Here is a 22,471-nt window from a genome sequence, read left to right as displayed (position 1 = left end):
TTTAATTGATACATCTTAAAAAATACAAATCGCCTAGTCCCCGCCTAATCTTCGCCTAGGCTGTCCAGGCTCTAGGCTGTGGGTTACCGCCCGCCTAGCGCCTAGCGCCTTTTAGAACATTGGTTTATATAAGATCTTCTAAATTAGAAGTTTTCCTTATCGTACGTGAGAGGGAAATTTAACCGAAGATCTTGGACTGTGAAGATAACCGATTGAAAACCAAGTGTACGTGTATACATATGGCTCTTTCTTCATCGTCACATGCAGCTTTAAACTTTAATATATATGATTGAGAAATATCTCCCATTGCCCTTAAAAAGAAGATTGATAATTGTAATCTGAAACTGGGGCCATTATTATCTGCCCTAAAATCAGTATTCTGTTCATAACTTTATCGAGTCTAGAAGATATGCAAGAACTGTAGCCTGATTTCCTGAGCATAAACCATCGTCATGATGGCGTAAGGTCTGGTTTGAGTACTGTTAAACTTTCCAATTGATAATTAACATAGTACATAGAGATGTATTCATGATGAGCTGAATCTAGATGTCAAACAAAACCATAATTCATTCTAGATTTAATGATTCTGCCAAGGTAAATTAATTAAGCTTGACAAAGAGCACCATTCGTCTAATAAGTGAGTGACAGAGTAAGTGATAAACATGATTAGTTTAATTTGTCTAATCAAGAGGAAAAACAGGAATTAGTTTCTATTTTCTAAGACGTGCAACTTATTTTCTTGTCTTTACTCAAATGGTTGGACCAACAAGGATATTATAGCATAATTACTAGTCAAGAAATGTGTTAATTTGCATCATTATATTTCAGTATTTTCTGTTCTGCTTATGGTGAATAAACTAGATTATTACAGTCCAAAACCATTAGTCTAGCAGCATAGTTTTCTCTTAATAAATAGAAGATTGTAAGTTGTAATATGTGATAAAAAAAAAACAAAAGAAAAACTAGATTATTAGATTCTTGAATTCATTGATTTCTAGATTTGTCCCAAGACTGGTTAATGAGGAAGTTATGGCCAAGGATATGTACATCAATCAAATTACCAGGGATATAATTGAGGATGGATCTATTGCTGTAACAGGTAAAACAAAACATTTGATGGGATAAAGAAAAATACAAGACTTTTGGTCAAGTGATGTCGATCCTGAATTCCAGATTAGTTAAACTTGTAATCAATCATATGCTTCACATCCCCTTGAAAGAAAATATATGAGAACAAATCAACAGGCTGTAGCGCATCTCATCATATCAAATCGATCTCACACTGTTTCGATCTTAGTCTAAACAGAAACATGATAAGAGATCGATCCAGTTCTTTGAAAAATTGAACTTGCACAAAAGAAGAAACAGATCGAAGACCAAATAAGGTTGAGACCAAAAAGGGTCGATGGAGAAAAGTCATGATTAGCATATACCTGAAAGAAGAAACATATGACTATAATACGAGTATGTAGTCGTTTTCCAGAAACCCGTCGAAAGGTATATAAAGCTAGCCAGCCTTCCCTGACTAGCAGAGACACCAACCGAGGTAGCTTAGTGCCTTATAACCATCATGTAAGAGAATTTTTGGAGGGGGGGTCCCTCTTGCTAAGATTTCCAAATAATTGAAGGGATTTTAGGGAAACAATATGCATGAGCTAGCAAAAGCTAAGATATTGTGGTACGTTCTGGGGTTTACAATTTGGGGTTTACAATTTAAATTGATAGTTACAGGTCAACCGTAAACGAAAACAGCTAATGTCAATAACCATTTTGCATGTACATAACCCTAGTTTGCTTATTATCGTTATTAGCTGTATGTTCTACTCTGGATGTGATAGTTGTTAGTCATTCATGTAAGCATGTTTTAGCTAAGAGAGCAGAGACGTACATCGAGTTATCGATGGCCATAGTACTGACATTTATTTGGTAGGACAGAAACTAATCAAGTTCATAATCTGAGTACACTAGATTGAACAAGGTTCATGGTATACTAATTTTGTTTAAGAAACTGTCTTAGAGCTAGCCAATTAGAGCAGGAGGTACTATCGGTCAGCTACTAATGTTGTTGCTTTTGCTACTACTTTAACCATATATAATCTCTGATCACCAAGCTATAGTATGTTCTGATTTGTTTTGGTTTTGGTTCGGAATTCGGATTTTGCTTGTGGTTCAATTTCAAGGTTTCGTAGTGACTAGAAATGGTAACCTTTAGAGGTATTCAACTTTTCTCGAGTTTAGGCCTATATTGAGGTTCCCTCTTTTTTTAATCAATGAAAATTTCATCTCATATGATGGCCTCGTTAAATCACGCTAAAAAAAGCAGAAAAGAATACCAGCAATTGATATATTTAGCAAGAATTTTAAAATTTAGGTGTCGATTTAACATTGTTGCTTCATCAATCATTTCACTTTTAACAACACCTAGAGTTGCTCTGTATACAAACTTGCGAACTAAATATAGAGGTTCAATTTGGGTGTAGAAAGTGGAGAAGCTACCCACAACACTGTCCTAGATATGGCTAGATCTTTAGGACTTAAAAAGCTTGTTCATGTCAAATAAACCTTTTAGTTGGGCTTGAAAGTAATCCACACTCGATCTTAGGACCTAGCCTATATACGCCCCCATGGCAGATAACCTCATAACCCAATTAATTGGGCTTCAAGCTAATCCACAGTGTTGGTCCACACCTATGGAGAAAGACCAATCTTTTTGCTTTCTTGGTTATACTTTCTGATATTTTTCGGAGAAGATACACATAGAAAACAGGAATCTCATTGCCGTTAAATATGGATGTCGGCCCTTTCAACAAAAAAATAGATGTCGGTTTGTGCGAGATTAAGACGGACGTTTAGATAAACGAAATAAGGGTTTTATTAATAATACTAACAAATAACTACATCAGGATCAATCAGTCAAGCTAGAATCGAATCTCTAGTATTACATTTCGATGCACAACTCAAATTATTCAAGATAGAGTCCGAAAACAGAAAACAAAACAGATTTTCTACTAGAAGAACTATTAACTGATTAACCATAGCAAATTGAGTTTGAAATATATTTTCTTTGTCTACCATGGTTACACTCCTAGAATATCAAATCCTAAAGCAGCACTTCAACATTAGGTCTAGTTCAATGTCCTCCAAAATAATAAAACGAAAGCAAAGTTCCAAGAAACTGATTAAAAATTTCTAAAAAACTGATTAAATGTAAAGCTTTCTAACATACAAATGATTTTTCTAATTTTCCGAGCTTAGATTTATTTACTTATCGCAATTTGACAACAATAAATCTACCCTAAATCTAAACCAATGATTAGTTTATCTTATTTTTATGTCTTTAAACAATCATCATAGTTAGTCAAACAAAATTTAAAATAAAAACAATGATTATTGTTAAATAAGTGACAAAATCCGTTAGTAAAATATAGAATAAGCGACGAAATTTGGTAGGGTTATTTGTTTCGTACCAGAAAAGACAAACCACCAACGGCCACTCGGAAAGACGCACTCCCTCTAAATTTGGCGTTGCTGGTTGCTCTGCCGCCTGAAAACTATTCTTTAAAACCCAAAAGCCCAACCCGAATGCTCTTCACTACCTCACTCTCTCCTCGCCGATCATTTCCCCATGGCCTCCGTCGCACTCGGCTCCACCCTCACTTTACTCCGCGCCAACCAAAACGACGCCGCTCCACACAAGCCTCTTATCTTCACTCCAAATTTCAACTCTCTCCGATTCAACCACAGCCTCAGAACTCACGCCTCTTCCACGCGGTGCCGCGGCGTCGGAGCTCCACGCGCCGCCGCCGAGGCGGTGGAGGATGTGATTGTTGAGGGAGTGGAGAAGGAGAAGGTGAAAGGTAGCAGGGCTCTGAGAGTCGGTGTCGTCTGCGGTGGTCCCTCCGCCGAGCGTGGAATCTCTCTCAACTCGGCGAGATCAGTAATCGATCACATACAAGTAAAGCTTCTTCTCTCTCTCTCTCTCTCTCTCTCTCTCTCTCTCTCTCTGAGCTATAGCAGTTACTGTTTACTTGCAAATTGAGAAATTGAAATGTGAGTTTGGATTGAGTTGTGTGTTTGAATTTTTGTATTTTGAATCAGGGAGAGGATTTACATGTGAGTTGCTACTACATTGACTCGGAGCTCAATGCGTTTGCGATATCGCCTGCTCAGGTTGGTTTGTGTAGCTTTTGTCTGTTCTAAATTTGCCGGAATTGTTTGGTTTATAAAGTTTGCGCATTGGCAGGTGTACTCCAACACTCCAGCGGATTTTGATTTCAAACTCGAAAGGTGAGTTTGTAGTTTTAAATTCGCAGTTTACTGTTTCGGTGTAAGGATGTGTGTTTAGCTGGTTAAATGTGTTTGTGCAGCCTTGCTCAAGGTTTCAAGTCTTGGTCTGACTTTGCGGACCACCTTGCTGTCAATGTGGACATAGTGTTTCCGGTCATACATGGTCAATTTGGTGAAGATGGTGGCATTCAGGTGTAGTGTAGTATAAACTTTACTACCGTGAAAACAAGCGTATATGAAATTCTTGTTCTTTTTCTTATACTTGTGCATATTTCAAATTATGATGTTCCAGGAGGTGTTGGAACGGTATAACATTCCATTTGTTGGCACGGGATCAAATGAGTGTCGTCAAGCTTTTGACAAGGTACGAGATGTCCAACCGACAGTGACTGTTATTATATTATGTATAATATGTAAAATATGGAAAATGGAATAAGATGATAATTAGTTTCTAACTGTTTTTTGTTTGAGTTATTGGCAGTACAATGCCTCATTGGAGCTCAGCAGACATGGATTTGTAACTGTACCAAGTTGTTTAGTAGAGGTACCATCTGAACTTTATTGTCTTCCAATAAATTATCACACTTGCGTCAGATTTTTCTTTGTCCAGATAATTTTAACCATTAGGGATCAGCATCATGTATTTTCTGTCTGAATAAGTCTCGACATATCTAATACCTAAAATTGTCTGGTTGCTTCACTTTTCCCTTTGATTATGACATCGTTAGTTGAGCATCTGATGTGTCTAATTGCCTATTGTAGATATATAAGATAAGTTTTTGAGGAATGGTGATAAAGTAATTTTGATGGTTTACAATTTAGTTAATTATGGCATATGTATTTCTCAATATTTTGATCTAGTTTCTCTAACTTTAATGACCTGTAGGGAAGTGAAGCAGATGAACCTGAACTGTCGGAGTGGTTTGCAAAAAATCAACTGGATCCTAACTCTGGGAAAGTTGTGGTAAGGCATATTTAATGTTACCGAAAAAAGTTAAGTGCAATAGGCTTTTTGATTAGGTCTGCTTATGATATATCCCTCTTTAATACATGTTCCAGGTAAAACCAGCACGAGCAGGTTCAAGCATTGGTGTTACAGTTGCATATGGCTTGGCTGATTCTCTTGCCAAGGCTAATGCAATTATTACAGAGGTAGTTTTGTTTCTTACATTTATATTCTTTAGGCCCTTACTCTCCCAAATGTTTTGGGAAAATCTTATATTCATGCATGAAGTTGGGACATGTTGGCTTGGAGATGATTTTGGAAGGTGTTGGACCTGCAATTAATTTTTGAAATAAGCTTAGAGTAGAAAGCCTTCCCTTATAAAAATTTCCCTCTTCTTATTTGACAGGGAATTGATTCCAAAGTCCTTGTTGAAATATTTCTTGAAGGAGGGAGTGAATTTACCGCAATTGTTCTTGATGTGGGGTATGGTACAGATTCTCATCCTGTTGTACTACTACCAACTGAGGTATTTATTCTCCATGGTTTTGTTGATTCATTCTATAATTTTAGTGTATTACAAATAACAGGTTGTTGTATTGTGGACATTATTAGTTTATTACCATCTATTATAAAATGATGTAGGCACACTTGGTATACAAATATTTTGATATGGATAATTAATATTATTCTTTGAAATGACCAGGTGGAACTTCAATTCCTTGGTAGTGTAGATGTTAGAGAGAAGGATGCAATCTTCAACTATCGCAGGAAATATCTTCCAACACAACAGGTAGATCAGTAGTGGACCTTACAGAATTTCATACTGTGTTCGTGTATATGTCTGCATGTTTGTATCTATTTGAAAGGCTTCAGGACTTTAAATGTGTGATGTGAAAACCCCCTCTTGTGTTATCGTTCTGACTTTCATTTGATGGATACCTAACAGGTTGCTTATCACACTCCACCTCGTTTTCCTATTGATGTCATCGAAAATATTCGAGATGGAGCATCTCAGTTATTCAAAAGGCTTGGCCTTCGTGACTTTGCTCGAATCGATGGATGGTTCCTGCCTAATTCTGTTCATGTACCGTCATCACCAGATAGCAAGTTTGGAAGGACTGAAATGGGTACAATATTATACACTGACATTAACCTGGTAAGAAGGGTGACTACTCGCCCAATGATATGCATGCCGGTTGTTTGTTCGTCTTAGATCTCATGTTATCTTTGTTTACTATTTCAGATTAGTGGTATGGAGCAGACCAGCTTTTTATTCCAGCAAGCCTCAAAGGTACTTCAGTTGTAATTTGGTCTGTAGTGGAAGTCGTTTATGGTGACTGATGGCTTGTCACTGTTTAAGTATTTTGCATGTTATGAAAAATTCTATGGTATCTTGGCATTTTACATCAATCACTACAACAGCAGCATTTTTTGCAGTGTTTTTGTTGTGGCAATTTCATATGCCTTTAAGGACTACTTACAGAGGAGGTGCTCTTGTTGTCAAGTCATATATATTCAAATAGCCAAACCATGAAATCATAAAAAAGCTGTTGCTCATGATATTCATCCCATCTGTATTTTCGGTTGACACATTAGTTATTACTGTAATCCTTTTTGGTGCCATTACTTTGCCTCAAAACCCCCTTTTTGGATCCAGGTTGGGTTTTCTCATGCAAATATCCTCCGGAGTATCATTAATCATGCTTGTTTGAGGTTTCCGCATCTTGCATCTTGTGATGGTGTGTCCGGTGATTTGTCTAGAACATTAAAATCCCCGCTGCTTAAAGATGATTGGGAAGGCACTCAGAAAGTTTTTGTTATTTTTGGAGGAGACACATCCGAGAGGCAAGTATCTCTTATGAGCGGAACAAATGTTTGGCTCAATTTGCAAGCTTTTGATGATGTAAGTATACAAATTCAGGGGGACCTTCATTTTCTAAATATGGCTCGTTTTGGATATGCTAGTTTTTTAGTTTGTAATGTTCAAAGGGCACATTGATTAGTTTTTCAAGATGATGGCTAGAAATATTCTGAATGGGGGAGGGAGATTATGATAAGTTCAATATTTCAAAAGTTATAAGGTGATGGTATAACCATGATCTTTTTGTGTTGCTTCCTTTGGAAGAGGAACATTACATCTAAGTTACAAACTTGTGTTCGAAGAATTTTAGTAGCTCTATTGTCAAGTCTGGTGAGACCAGTATTAGTCAAGGACCCAGAATCAATTAATTGTATTGATAAGGAAGCGTGGTTATAAATATTTTTTGTTCAACCAAATGCATGATAGGCTTGATTTTGCCTGAAATTGACAATTTTAATGGCTGCAGCTAGAAGTACTTCCTTGCTTGCTTGCCCCAACGAATGGATATTCATCTAGTAATGATGTGGACAAAAATGAAGTTGATGCAACTTCCAGAACAGTTTGGTCATTACCGTAAGTTTCCCTCTCTGTTTATCTCTCTGGATGGTGTGCAGCAGGTGTAATTAGACAAAAGGTGTTGTCTGGTATGACCCTCCTAGTGATCCATTAGCTGATCAGCACAACCTACAAATTAATTTTGTGATATAGAGAACTCTTATTCTGGAAACATAAGCCAGTTTATTATCCATGTGCCTCTACATATCTCTAAAAGGTCTTTCAACATGGCTGCTTATAACTTAAATTCCATGGCTACTTATGACTTATATTTCACCATCTTTTGATATGAACCATACGGTATAAATGGGCCTTCTTCTCCAATTCAGTTGTGCTTTATACAAGTTGATATGTCTTTTTTTTTTAACAGCTATTCTCTTGTGCTAAGACACACCACGGAGGAAGTTCTTGCTGCATGTGTAGAGGCAATAGAACCAGACCGAGCTGCACTTACATCTCAATTACGGAACAGAGTGATTAATGATCTTATGGAAGGCTTCAAGAAACATTCTTGGTTTACAGGATTCGATATCAATGATGAACTGCCTGTTAAATTTTCTATTGAAGAGTGGATCAAGCTAGCCAAGGAAGTCAAGGCAACAGTATTCATTGCGGGTATTCCTTTTTCTTTTTCTTTTTTAAACTATTCTTGTGATTGAATAGTAGCATTCAGTTTTTCTCAGTATGCAACGTTATTACTAGTGTCTGACACATCTGAGTTTCTTAATAAGTTTCTCAATTTATTGGGTCTTGAATATCTTTGCAGACAGAAATTCCAGAGTGCTTTTAGTTATTACTTATTAGAAGTATAGATATAACCACTTAAATCAAATGGTTCTTTCGGAATAATATCAAATAGTTCTCTCCGTTATAACTTGATAGTGGTATAGACATAACTCTTCAAATTGTCAGCCTTAGTAGGTATGACTTTTAATGGTTTATATACTTGCAAATTGTATACCTCACAACTAGTAAGAATCAAGAACAATATATAAGCATGTGAGCAGGTTCTGTACAATATTGCATGCAGTCCAGAACAAAATTGAAAGTACTTATGTTGTTTATAATTGTTTATAGTGCATGGAGGTATTGGTGAAGACGGTACACTTCAGTCTTTGCTGGAGGCTGAAGGAGTTCCACATACAGGTTTATTCTAAAATCAAGACTAGGTTTACAAGGATTTCTGTTCAGTTTCATTGCTGACCTTTTTTTTGTTTTTTCTAATTGAAGGTCCTGGTGTTTTGGCCTTCAAGATTTGTATGGACAAAGTTGCTACATCAGTTGCTCTTAAACATGTATGAATACATAGTACACATCCAACAAGAGGAATTGGACTTTTTTTATTTTTCTTTTTTTGTTTTTGATGTGAGTCGCATGTTTTGCTGAGTAGAAAAGCATTCTGAAACCTTCTAATGAACAGCTATCAGACTTGGGAGTTCTTACCATAAACAAAGATGTGAGAAGAAGAGATGAGCTCCTTAGTACACCAATACCAAATGTATGGTATGAATTGACCTCCAAGCTTCAGTGTGAAACATTATGTGTTAAACCAGCAAGAGATGGATGCTCAACTGGAGTTGCAAGGTTATGGTAGGTTAATCCACTTATACTTTTGCTTTCCATGAGTGGTCAGTGATAACAACACTAACAAATTCTTTTTTCACTCATTATCGTGTTTCTTATGGAGTTTTGACGTACTCTGTCTGGTTTATGCTTGCAGCTGTGACGGAGACCTTTCAGTGTATGTAAAAGCGTTAGAGGACTGTCTCCTTCGGATTCCCCCTAATAGTTTGTCAAAGGTACAGAATGGTCTTATTCCTAATTATTGTTTTTTTCTAGTGTGACATGTCCTTTCATGGCATCTAGTTTGAGATATAATCATCACACCTTATTTAACTCCTTTTTCTTAACAAATCATATGGTAACAGTATTGTTACTCCAAATTCACAACTGTCTTCTCTCTTTTTTTTTCATCTTTTTTTTTTTTTTCTTCAAATAGAATTATTGATATTGAGAAACTAGAATGTTGCATTTTCCTTAAGTGGTATGAAATATTCGCACAGGTCCTTCAAGTGTTAACCTGATTAAGACTATGCTAATTCAGTTGTCCTTCCATTCTATGGCATCCTTAAACTATTAGAGCCTTATGTATATTTAATCATTAGAAGTATCTGTTTGTTTGCCCTCTTCTCACATAGTGGTGTCGCCATTTGACCTCTCCATCTGGGATTAGTAGGTCACCCTTATATTCTTTAGTAGAATAAAAGATACACACACACACACACAAATAATGTATTGCATTACAAGAAATAAAATACCTTCTTCGAGATTTGATCTCAGTATTTCACTTGTAGGAACACGGAATGATCGAAATGCCAAACCCCCCTCCAGAGCTCCTAATCTTTGAACCTTTTATTGAAACGGATGATATAATTGTTTCATCGAAGTCCATGAATGAAAATGGACATCACCTCATGTGGAAAGGACAGAGTAGATGGGTTGAAATAACCATTGGTGTTATTGGGAAACAAGGATTAATGCACTCGTTGAGTCCCAGTATCACCGTAAAGGAGAGTGGTGATATTTTATCACTCGAAGAGAAATTTCAGGGTAAGATTTTTTCTTGTTATTGTCTGTTCCATAGTTCAGCTTATTCTTTCTAAGCTTCCTGCTGACGTCTATGATAAATTACTTGCATGGCAGGTGGAACTGGCATCAATCTTACTCCACCTCCTTCATCGATCATTAGGTAAGTCAATAAAAATGTTTCCTTTGGTAAAAAGAGTATTGTCTAGGGAGGAGTAAGTATTTTTGCATCCAACAAAACAAACCTACAAAAGAGCCAGATTATTGCTGGTGTGCTCTTCATTCTCCATTCGCCTTTTCCCTTTATCATTCCCATAACACCATTCATGCATGACATGATTCCTTGCATTCTGTTAAATAGATGAAGCTTGGGTATTAGAGTCGTATTGAAACAAGTTCCATAGATGGGTTTTACGGTTTTGGGATTAGATGTGGTCCATTCTTGGTTTCATTTATAGTGTGGCTCTGTGATGCTTATTTTACCTGTCTCATGTTTACTTGAAGGATCTTTGCTTTATACTTGTCTTCATTCTAATGTACTTTCTCCTTAATTCAGCCACGAGGCCTTGCAGAAATGCAAACAAAATATAGAAATGATCGCAAACACTCTAGAATTAGAAGGATTTTCAAGAATTGATGCCTTTGTCAACGTGGATAGTGGAGAGGTAAGATTTCAAACAAGCATCTTTCCTTCTTTCTTATGCTGAAACATGAGCAATGTTCAGGCTTTAATGGATTTTTTCATGTGAACTGAAAATATCAGGTTTTCTTCCTTGACACCAGTCCACAACCTGGTTGTTAATTTTTTATTTATTTTTACTGTAGCTATCATATTTTGCAATAAAAAACATCATTAATGATGCACTTTTTCTTGGTTATCTTCCAAAGAGTGTATTAAATTATTAATGCCGAACTCTGCTAAATTCCTTTGTTAATTTCAATATTTGTAGGTGCTGATTATAGAGGTCAATACAGTGCCTGGAATGACACCTTCCACTGTTCTTATTCATCAGGTATTCAACCTGGAAACACATATTTAACTTTTGGGGGAAATTGAATCAGTTCATTTTGGGTTTGCATTGCAGTGATGGAAACATATTTTTTCAAACTAAATGTTTTTATTGTAATCAGAAACATTTGGTATTTCAAACTTGGATAAGAAACTTGAAATTCTGAATAAAGAAGATGGAATGAACCTCTCATAGCGCACCACAAATAAATGGCACACAAACAATAGAGATCATCACATACTAGGAACTTCTAACCAGTTAGACCTTTTTCTGTACATCTCAGGCACTAGCAGAGGAACCTCCCATGTATCCTCATCAGTTCTTCCGGACACTGCTTGATTTGGCATCAGAGAGGACCATATACATTTCATAGTATTGTCAATATTCCACTTTTTCTTTAAAATCTCCTATTAGGGGGCTTGGGATTTGGGGCACCGTACGGTCAATGTTGATGTTTGTATTGTATTGTATAGCAAGCAGAAGACATGCTGTGTAATGTAGTGAGGTAAAGATCAAATCAAGGCAAATCCTCAGAATAATGATCCTGTACTAGATTCATAATATCTCTCATTATATTTCCATATAGAGGAAAGTGAATGGCATCTTGGCTGGAGAAGTTCAGTTTCTCCGTTCTTATGATTCTGTCCTCAAACTTTCCAAAGATTTCAAAGGCTTCAATATGTTGTGTTTGTCTCTTGCTTTACTAGATTAGGATGCAGGACAAGGCGGAAACGCTTGCTGACTACGTTCAAGCTCATGAGCATGGACGAAATAGCTCAGAAATGCTTTCACTAGTACATATTCAAACGTGGGTTTGTCCACGATACATCCACTAGACTAGTTTACATATGTATCGAATAAGTATACTTGATGTATTGGTACATTGATGTATCGAATTACTTGACCTTAATTTAGATATAGGAAAACATTATGGGAGACATCTTTGGCTACCATAAGTGGCTAGCTCATGCTATAATGCCAAAAGCCCGTTCTGGGAGGCATTACTGAGGTATTTGTCTTGTTAACACCGTCATCCATCTTCCTTACTTCTCTGTGTTCTGAACACATCTTAGGAGACAAGAGCAATGGATTCGTCAAGTAGTGCAACACTTCCATAACAATCTCTTGTCGTCTGCGAACTCTCTGGTAGCAGTATGGTATGGACTGTGCCATCAGCCCTAACTTCCTTGTCTTCCTTATCATCTACCCACTAGTAGTTAATTCCCTAGAACAACATGGAAATTAATGAAACCAAAAGACATGGTATCTCACTGCCCATGCCGAATACCTCTGCCCTCATATTGAATCACAATAAACTCATCTGACATTTGTTCATTGTAATGTCAACATAAGAACATTACCTGTGATCATAAAGATTTCGGATGTAGATCGAAGTCCTTGATTGCTACATTGCACAAGAAATCATTCTTGGATCCCAAATCGAGCTATTAGAGAAATAAATCACATTACAATGACCTGAAATTCTGAATGTCTGGAGAACCGGGAGGTGTTACCCTCGCAAAATTAAATATCCTATGTTAAGCATTAGAAAGACACTGTTGTGTACCAAAACTAAAAAGACTCATGGTCATTGATAGTCATTGATCTTCTAAAAATGAAGTTTACCAAGTTAATTGCCACGTACAAAAAAACCAATCGCATATCCAGGTTCAGATAGGGTCCTTTAATAGAAGTTCACTTTTTGGCTGCAAAATAGACTAGTGTTCAAGAAATTCTTCAAGTGCATTAATCATACGTCAATGTTCAACATAGCAAGATGGCCATCTTTTGCCATTTCATTGTTGATACAAGAGTTTTCAACCACGTACAACTATAGCACCCTTATTTTTTCTCTAATATTTTCATATTTTTCTTCCTAATTAAGTACAACAACATATATAGTCTCACAGTCTTACTCAAATTAGACACTAAATAGCTAGCAGAAGGCTTGGCAAAGAACGGTGGAACAGGTCCCTTGGCATGCTCTGCCACACAGTGAAGCTCTTACTCTCCTTCCACCCTAGCGGCTTCAGATCCCTCACAGTCAGCCACGTGTTGAAATACTCCCTGAACTGAGTGATCAAACCATCCTTGATCGTCCACACATGAACCCAGTAAGCCTGAGCTCCTTCCCAGCCCTCAGCAATAACACAGTAGTCACCAATCTCCGTTACGCTTCTCGGCTCGAACTTGAAGCCAACGTGACCGGAATCCCCTGTCAGCACCTTCATCATGTGCTGGCACTTCGGAGGACCATGGAACCACCATTCCAGGTCAGTAGCTAAAACCTTCGCCACTGTCTCGGTTTGGCCTTGGGCCAACGCCTTGTACAAAGCCTCCACAATAGCCTTGTTGTCCTGCATTTTGGGAGCTTAGAAGATGGAAATGAATGAGTTGCTCTAACTCTTCGTGTGCTTATGCTTAAATGCTTAATGATGTTGCTGAGCTGAGAGAGCTCGAGTCCCTTTTATAGCAGAACTGAGAGCCAGAACTAAGGGTGGTGATTTGGTTTCTTGATGGGATGAGGGATTGAATGGTGGGGATTTGCTCCAATGGCATGGATGCATATACCAGGTATATAACATATAATTATATGAGATATATATTCTTTGGCCGTATTATATAAGTTAATTGTAAAGCTCTATGCTTAATTTGTTTCTGGGGGTAAATGACAAGGACAATTAGGGTTTGTGTATTTACTGGAAATGAAACTTGAAATGACCATTGTAAACCCAAAAGTTTCCTCACGTCGGCACGTCGCTCTACATAAGAGCATCTTTTCCCTCAATTATATGTGGTATCCTTGTGTAAGAATTGACCAGTTTGAAACATCATGTCTGGATTCTTTCAAATTTGTCATGAAGACCGATTAGACCGACAACTTACCAGTTAAAGCTGACGAATAGATATATACAAAAGAACTGTATAGAGATACTCAGTAGAGCAAAGGATGAATGGAAGTTAGGAATTAATCGAACTGTATACGAGACTAGGAGCTAGTAGTGTTTGTTTGAATTAGGATTTGTGCCGAATATTAGTTGTTCCAATCTAACTTATATGATTGAAATCGTGAAAATTATACAGCGCACCCGTTCATCTCCGCCGTCTATTTTGAAAAAATCAAAAGTCCGTGTCAAATGAACGGCGGAGATGGACACGCGTCTATTTTGAATACGCTCTCTTGAAATAGTCAGGCGGGACTTGGAACTAATTTCACATGTTCTTTAATTAGTTTCACATGTGTAATTATTATTTGTATCTTCTACTTAATTCATTCTATAAAATATCTCTTGAACTTAATAAAACTACGATAAGTGTGGATGCGGTATCCTATTTAACTATTTAGACGTTTGTCTCATTCTTAGACAAAAAAAAAGATAATCAAGATTTGATGTCAGCTGCACCGTCCTTTATTAATAGAGGATTATTGGAGAAGATGTTGAAGGACAACACTCCTAAATGCATCGGATCAATTCTGTTGTGGCATTTTTCCCAAAATATATATGATGAGCACATCGAGTGTGATCAACAACTACAAAAACGTTGTTAGGAAATGCGCTTTTCTGCTCAAAATTTCTCAAGTTGTCTTGTAAACAAAGTTCCATTTTCACTAAGCCGACAGCGCGCATACAAACAAGTACGTAGTAATTTTGTAGCACTTTTCATTTTCTTCTATTTGGATCAGCTTAAGCCTCGTAATGTTCATAGGACTATGTAGGAGTGATAGAGATGGAAGGAGAAACTAGTCATTTAGGAGATGAAGTAGTGAAATACTCGACGGCGGCGGCTCAGGAGTCAGGGAGATCGATGCCGAGCTGTATGTCTGAGACCGACCGTTTTGACTCCACTGATCGTCGTTTTTTAAGGAAATCACTTTCTGGTGGAGGTGGCTAGTGGCCGCGGCGGTCACTTTCCGCCTGCCAGTGACATCGAAATTCCATTAATATCCTTTTCTCTTTGTCCAGACTCCAGAACCCTAAAGCTTTCAAAGATGGAGGTTGGTGGTTCTTTTGGCTTGTCCTCCGATGCAGAGTCCCACTAGGGCCATTCCACCCACCCCGTATATGTCTTTCTGTTTTCAGCTATTATTTTGCATGATCTATCTAATTTTTATGTGATTGTTCCATCTATCTTGCATACTGCAGTAAGTGAGTTTCTGAAACTCATACTCAGAACTTAGAATTTTGGTTTTTATATGCAAGTATAATTAAATTACTAGAGCTTGGCTCCTGCATGCTAAGCTAGGAAAGACGTACTCATGAAATCACACCTAGAAGGTAAACTATTAATTTGATCTATGTTTACAATTCCTCTATGGATCTATAGAAACATAAACTTTTGTCTGTAAATAGATACAAGCTAGATCAATACTGATTATAGATATGAAGATGATACATATGCATGCATTATCCTCCAGTCCTCAACTACTGAAGGCTCACCGACACAAAATTCTGCAGGACATCCAACTATTAATTCACGGTGTTCATTCATATCCCAAATTGTGGAGGGAAGTCTCTCTTTCAAACCAAACATATCCATGACTTGCAAGCAAAACAAATTAAAAGACAAGAATGAATGATAGAAATAGAAAATATTCAATGACAATAGTACTAGCTAGTTGGTGGCTGCGGATTGATGAAACCCAGTTGTATCCAACCGGGCAGGAACCCACTCGTGTACATTGAGATAGACATTCTCCTAAAATTAAAATCAAATCTAGAAGAGAAGCCCTACATAAGCAAATTATTGATCGAGTTGTACAATGAACTGAAAACTCATATATATGGGATGGGAACCTTTGAACCAACCATTTTTTATTTATTGTCTTCTACCCATCATTTTTCTGGATTCTCGAATCTTGCTGTCTGATGACTCTGTTCATATATTTGGAATGTTTTGGAAAAATTCAATTCCCAAATTCAATTTTATGTGATATGTATGCATTGATTGTTTTTAACTTTTTTTTGCATCTCCAATCCACATCTTCTAATCTCCTACGTTCCATGTTTATCCTACAAATCTTGTTACATCTGGATTTAGAAATTATTCTTTTAGCGGCGAAAACGACGAAAGAATTGACGATTTGCTTTTAGGAAAATTCTGCAATGTGTTAATGCGTAGAATGAAATAACGACCAACATTTTCTAATTTTCATTACCACCGTACCTCTATGTGCTTAAGCAATCACCATCTCTTGCCTATGTTTAAGTTTCATCTATTTAACAACCATCTTCTATGCACAGGACGTAAATAGAGCAAAAACTGGTAAAACTACACTATACTTTAATTGATGTGCAATTTCAAGCGAGCAGAATTGAGATATCCCCTAATTGCTTTAAGTCTCATCGGTGATTTCCCCTTCAACAACCATCCAACTTTCAGTCGACGTTGGTTTGAAGAAGGGAAACATACGTACGTAATCCTTGATTTGATGTATGGATAATTAAACGAGCACAATTACCTACATTCACGTACATCCCCCTTATCATATAGAGATCCATCATGGTAGGAGCGAGGAGGTCTCTTTTTCAGGCTCAACACTTCTCTTTTTAAATAGATAAATAACTATATTAGGCATTAAAATTTGGTATATCATTGCCATTGTTAATTAGTTTTTGAAAAATGATTGGGATCTTCAAAATGGACGTACGCGTTTAACTGATCAATTTGGCCAAATTATTGGTAATCAAACATGTCATCTACTTAAGTTTTGGTTTAAGCCTTTCTAGTTATGATTGGATGCATGCATTAGAGGTTCTCATTGCATGCGTTTAAGTTTTTTGTTTTGTGTCAATCGTTTGTGTTGTTGACTTGACTGCCATTATTCTCTACCACAAAGTAGTGAAAGCTACAAGTTCTGTGTGTGGTAGAGTACTCACATACATGGACCAGCTAGGGTTCTTAAAATCGGCTTCAGAAATTTTATCATGATGGGACATACATGGTATGTGGGTACCTCAACAACAATCAATATTGATGAATGAGGTCTTTCAAGAAAGAATGCGAAGAGGATAGGATGGATTAGAACCACTAAGGATCCGATGTGAGTTTTTGCAGCAGCTAGCATACTGATCATTGCTAGCTAGCTAGAGCAGTAATGGATCGATTAGGTGAAGAGTGACGATCATTTTAGTTGCGAAGTCGCATTATCTAGCTAGGCTCATTGAGGTTGAGATTCATTTACTATTATGGTCAAAATGGTTGTATATCCATGCATGCACTTGTCACCTTCAGGATCGAGTAGTAGTACATGACTACATGGGGTCTCCGGCCAATATATCAAAACCACTAATTGGTTGGCAATAATAAGTACTTAATTATATGCTGCATGCATTTGACAGATAGATATATGCGTATATGTATTCATGTTATGTCCCATTCAATTGGATGATTGAAATATATATATCTATCAATAATAGAATCAATATGGTTTGCATTATAGGGGGATAAGAGTCCTAAAAACACCAGTAATTGAATTTAATTTATAGTTTTGAAATAAGTTAGCAGCGACTTGAATTCGATCGAGGAACCTGGTTTCATGAGTATCTTTATCGACTGAAAACGTATTATCATGCAGGTAGCATTATATTTTTTCTCCCAATTCAGAATTTTGTTTTAATGATTTTTATCTGGGCAAGTTTTTAACCATTGAAGCTGTGGTCAGTGGTTCCTTTGATGAGCAAGTGAGCAGGACAACAAGATACAAATGTAGAGTGAGGTAAAATATAGACATATATGGTTTCCACCATAGATACAAATGATTTAGTTAAAAGTAGAGTACGATATCAATGCATCACATCAAAGGCGCACGCAACAATATTCATAATCGGTATAACACATACTTCATTTCTTATGTATGTACGAAGTGAGAGTACTTATTGTGTTGCTTCAAGCAGAGACTATTTGATTGAAATTAGGTCTTCTTTAGGTTACGCGACTACGTATTACAGATCTCGATGTAGAAGGAGACTCGTTGCTCATTATCAAGATGGTTAGCCGTCAGTTCAAGATTCTTTGGAGACTTTCCACCCTTATGTACAAGATATTGAGTATTTGGTTTCCAGTTTTACAACCATCTTATTTCATCATATCTAGCTACAAAGCAGCTAACATGGTCGCCGATCATTTTGCTAAGGCTTTTTAGCCAAATTGTTACCTTAGCTTTTGCCTTGATGTCAATTTGCTACCCTATCTTTCATTTCAGCTAATTTGTTACCTTAGGTTTTCATAATTAGCCAATTCACTACCTTGGTATTATTTCTGCCGATTTGCTACCTTATGTTTTCAAAATTAGCCAATTTGGTATATTTTTGTCATTTTAATTCATTCATTTCTTCATCCAAACATGAATTAATTCTAAAAATCAAAGCTTAAAGTTGGTCGATATTGAAATTTCGATAAGTAAGTTGTTTAATCTTGAAATTCTGAAGTAGCAAATTTGATGGAAGGGTAGCAATTTGACTGAAATAAAACATAGGGTAGTAAATTGGCTAATTTAGAAAAGCTAGGGTATGTAGCAAATTGGCTGAGATGAAAAGTAAGGTAAAAAATTGACACCAAGATAAAAGTTAGAGTAACAAATTAACAATTATGTCTTTTGCTAAAATAGCCCCAACTTAGCCCCAGAATTGTATATAGTGTAATCATTTTTAGGGATGACAATAATCCCCAGCGGGTAGAGTACCCACGGGTATTCGACCCTAACAGGGGAGATATACGGGTATAAACGGGTAACGGGATGTAGATCCCCAGTATTCAGATTCTTAAATTGGGTACGGGACTGGTATGGTATTTTGATATTCGTCATCATCCCCATCCACTAAGGATGAAAATATTATTATATATAATTATATAATTTATTATTATATATATATTTATATATAATTTATAAATAAATATTTATGTAAAAAAATTTGTGATTCTCTTAATAAACATTTAATGGACCTTCCTTTTTATTATATATTTTTATTCTCTTAATGAAATTTACTGGTATTGTTCTGTTTTAACCAAGACTTGTATTTATTTTTATTGGATTGAAGCATGAAACTTATTTATTTTGGTATTTGATTTTAATTTCATACTTTTATATAATTGTATTTCGTATTTTAAAAATAAAAAATTAATTTAATACATAATTGTTAACGGGTACGGGTACGGGTACGAGTATGGAAACGTAATCCCCAAAGGGTACGGGTACGGGGAATCCCCATTATCTAATTACGGATACGGGGAAGGGTATGAGGATGAGAAATGTAAAAAGGTATCGGTACGGTATTTTGATCCATGTAGCCTACCCTACCTATTGCCATCCCTAATCATTTTCCTCTTGCTATTGTATCCTTGTTACTTTTTAATCAAACCTTGTATAAGATCATTTTTGTAATATTGTTTCTTACTTTCAAAAACAAAAAAATTATTGTGTACTGGACTGCGCAATGAACCTTACATGTATAGTGATCCAGGCTACCAAGTCTATTATGTTCAAAAAGTGACAAAGGAAAAGCCCATAATTCTGCATTGGACTATGCATGTCAGTACGTCACATACGAAGCAGGCCATCCTTTGAAGATAGTTTTTTTTTCATTGAAAGTTGCCCTAAACACAGTATTAGATCTCATGTTTATAACGTCAGATTATTTATAATATAATTTTCTCTGAAAAAAAAAACACAGTATTGGATCAAGTACCCTTTATATCAATAATTGTCGTTAACAAATCAATTCCCCCAACAAAAAATAGACATCAATTGGTATGCAAATGCCATTCGTTGGCGTTATGCATTGTATATTTGATTGAACATGATAATAGTCTTACTCCTAATTATGGGTGCCCACCCTATCGATCTCTACCACACACCAAAATTTGCTTATCTTAAATTTATGGGGTTTTACATTAAGGATTTACGATTTCACATCAAAAAGATTATGTGCAGTTTAAAGAGTTATTCTTCTAAGTTTGGATATATTGCCATCAATTACTTGTATTATTTTTTTTTTTGTTAAAGAAATGTCAGATTTTTTTTTAGTTTACAGAAGGTGCCTAAAAGGCACAAAAAAAAAAAAACAAAAGACTAGATGCTAAAACAGTTGCCAGCTCTCCTAGCTTTAGAAACAGTGCACAAGTCATCTAAGAATGCATCAGCAGCATGAGCAAGAGAGATGTCAAAACAGACAAGGGCAAGCTCATGAGAAATGCTGCATTTGGTCAAGGCATCAACAGTAGAGTTGCATTCTCTGAAGATATGAAATAAGGTGGCACTCTTCATCTTATTCATCAAGCTACTACATCCTTGAAGAAGAGATCTCAATGGATGATTGCCAAACTCAGAGTTATTCATCAGCTGGACCAAGATTGCAAAATCAGACTCAATGATAAGGGAGAAAATCTTACATGCGACGGCCGTGCCACGTGGACGGTGCGACTGACCAATGGCAGGCCGACGCGTGGTTTTTTTTTTTTTCTACAGCTCTTCTTCTTCCTTCTGCACTCTTCTCTGGCGAAAACCGATCTCTTCTCCGGCGAACCGATCCCCTCCGGCGAAGCCGATCTCTTATGCTCTCTTCTCCAGCGAAACCGATCCCTTCCGGCGAGCCAACGACAGGTGACAAGGATTTGTGGCAGCGGGTTTTACATGGGTTGGTGGAGGCGCGGCTCGACGGCGGCAGGTTTCTGCAAAGCTATGGCAGGTTGGAGCGGTGAGGCGGCGGCTAGGCAGAGGGAAAGAACACACCGGAGGGGATCGGTTTCGCCGGAGCAGAGGATGCGAAGGAAGAAGAAGAGCGTTTGGGGGGGGGGGGGGGCACGCGTCAGCCTGCCATTGGTCGGTCGCACCGTCCACGTGGCACGGCCGTTGCATGTAAGAATTTTCCATGATAAGGTTGTTGATATTCAAGTTGACAGCAAGCTTTAGGCCTTGAAAAAGACCCCAAGCTTCAGCATCCAAAATTTCTCCAACTCCAAGATTAATTTGAAAACCACTGATCCAATCACCATAATGATTTCGACTTTATTAAGAACAAGAAACAAATTACATATGAGCTAAATCAATTACTTGTATTTGGTACAACTAGCACACATCATATGCACGAAAAGACACTAATCAACATGATCACCATCATTAAGAAAATGAAGTACACAGTTAAATAGAGGAACTACAAGTTAAGCAAGCTACTTAATTAACCTAATATTAATCCAATTAAGGATGTAGACGTTACATACCCTTCCTCCTAATGGACTTACTTATCGAAATTACATCATTACATGATTAAACTCACCCTCATGATTTGACCCTTCTTCCTGATAGACTTAGGGAATTACATGATTAAACTCACCCTCATGATTTTCTGTTGTGGGAATTATCAACCACTCATCTGGTGAAGGAATCTGCTCATGATCATCTGCCTCTTCTACTTTTAAACTACCACCAGGCCTCTGGCCAAAAAACCAGTTAGAACTCCCCAATGCCAATGGGTACTTAAACTCCTGAGGAACAGTGTTATTACTAGTACTATTATTACCATCTAAGCTCTTCAGAAAAGCCAACCACCAAGCATAGGCAGAAGCTTGGTTCTCTCCCCACTCAAATCCAATGTCTGCTGCTTCCATGGCTGCAGCTCCCCCAGAATATGGCATATGACTGATCTGAGGCAGCACCGAGGGCTCCGTGGTTGACCAAGCCTGCTCCGCCTGAGGCATCGACTGCAATAGCTGCGTAGATGCATGCAATAGCTGCGCAGTACCATTGACAACATCATGTGATGATGATGAGGATGATGATGATGATGAGGAGGAGGAGGAGGATGAGGATGAAGAAGATGGAACTGATGACTTTGATGTTGTTCTGTGGAGAACCAAGGCATGGTAAACCTGTCTCCTAGCTTCAGCTACTGTAATGTTAAGTAGATTAACGCTTCTAGGGCGAGTCCTTCTTCTCTGCTTCCCAGAAGAAGATGAAGAAGAATCCCTTGAGCTCATTTTTTGTTTGTTTCCTTCAGCAGAATTGAATTGAAGTTGATGCTGTTAATTAAATGGTAGAGGTTGAGAGAGGGACTGGTGAGAAGTGAAGTTAAGTTGAAATTTTGAAATGACATGATGGGTCAGCTGAAATCTCAGAAGCAGTAGTAGAACTGACACGTAGAGGATTCAATGGGACACATCAAATTTAAGCCCAAAGCCGAACAAGTCAGCATCGGTGTAAAGACTATCGTACTTTTCCTGCAAAAGAAG

General features: G+C 37.2%; 2 protein-coding genes across 2 annotated transcripts; one reads left to right on the top strand and one right to left on the bottom strand.

Annotated features, from left to right (window-relative positions):
* Positions 1-3,625: 3,625 nt before the first annotated feature.
* Positions 3,626-11,787, top strand: LOC101303146. The gene is made up of 24 exons (XM_004305048.1): positions 3,626-3,955; positions 4,099-4,170; positions 4,244-4,287; positions 4,368-4,479; positions 4,580-4,651; positions 4,769-4,831; positions 5,174-5,251; positions 5,347-5,439; positions 5,640-5,759; positions 5,937-6,023; positions 6,180-6,389; positions 6,477-6,524; positions 6,891-7,136; positions 7,561-7,667; positions 8,020-8,264; positions 8,727-8,795; positions 8,880-8,944; positions 9,070-9,239; positions 9,370-9,448; positions 10,004-10,259; positions 10,353-10,398; positions 10,792-10,900; positions 11,186-11,248; positions 11,529-11,787. The coding sequence occupies exons 1-24, from the start codon at positions 3,626-3,628 to the stop codon at positions 11,616-11,618; spliced, it is 2,874 nt and encodes a 957-aa protein (XP_004305096.1). The 3' UTR covers positions 11,619-11,787.
* A 1,309-nt stretch (positions 11,788-13,096) lies between these two features.
* LOC101302856 lies at positions 13,097-21,940 on the bottom strand. Its single transcript, XM_004305047.1, has 2 exons — positions 21,577-21,940; positions 13,097-13,616 (listed from the first exon to the last, which is right to left on the bottom strand). Exons 1-2 carry the CDS (start codon positions 21,938-21,940, stop codon positions 13,174-13,176), a joined length of 807 nt encoding a protein of 268 aa, XP_004305095.1. The 3' UTR covers positions 13,097-13,173.
* Between the last annotated feature and the right edge of the window lie 531 nt (positions 21,941-22,471).

Source organism: Fragaria vesca, linkage group LG6 (assembly GCF_000184155.1).
Source record: "Fragaria vesca subsp. vesca linkage group LG6, FraVesHawaii_1.0, whole genome shotgun sequence".
Classification (NCBI taxonomy): Eukaryota; Viridiplantae; Streptophyta; class Magnoliopsida; order Rosales; family Rosaceae; genus Fragaria; species Fragaria vesca.
The sequence above is the reverse complement of the archived record's forward strand: the minus strand, read 5'-3'. Positions and strand labels throughout refer to the sequence as shown.

Excerpts from the sequence above, each read along its gene's own strand:
- LOC101303146 (XM_004305048.1), top strand. The coding sequence starts at position 3,626 with ATGGCCTCCGTCGCACTCGGCTCCACCCTCACTTTACTCCGCGCCAAC. Across the intron at positions 4,288-4,367 it reads TTTGATTTCAAACTCGAAAG|CCTTGCTCAAGGTTTCAAGT; the intron begins GTGAGTTTGTAG and ends GTGTTTGTGCAG. Across the intron at positions 9,449-10,003 it reads CCCCTAATAGTTTGTCAAAG|GAACACGGAATGATCGAAAT; the intron begins GTACAGAATGGT and ends TTTCACTTGTAG.
- LOC101302856 (XM_004305047.1), bottom strand. The coding sequence starts at position 21,940 with ATGCCTCAGGCGGAGCAGGCTTGGTCAACCACGGAGCCCTCGGTGCTG. Across the intron at positions 13,617-21,576 it reads CACAACAGAAAATCATGAGG|CTCCCAAAATGCAGGACAAC; the intron begins GTGAGTTTAATC and ends CCATCTTCTAAG.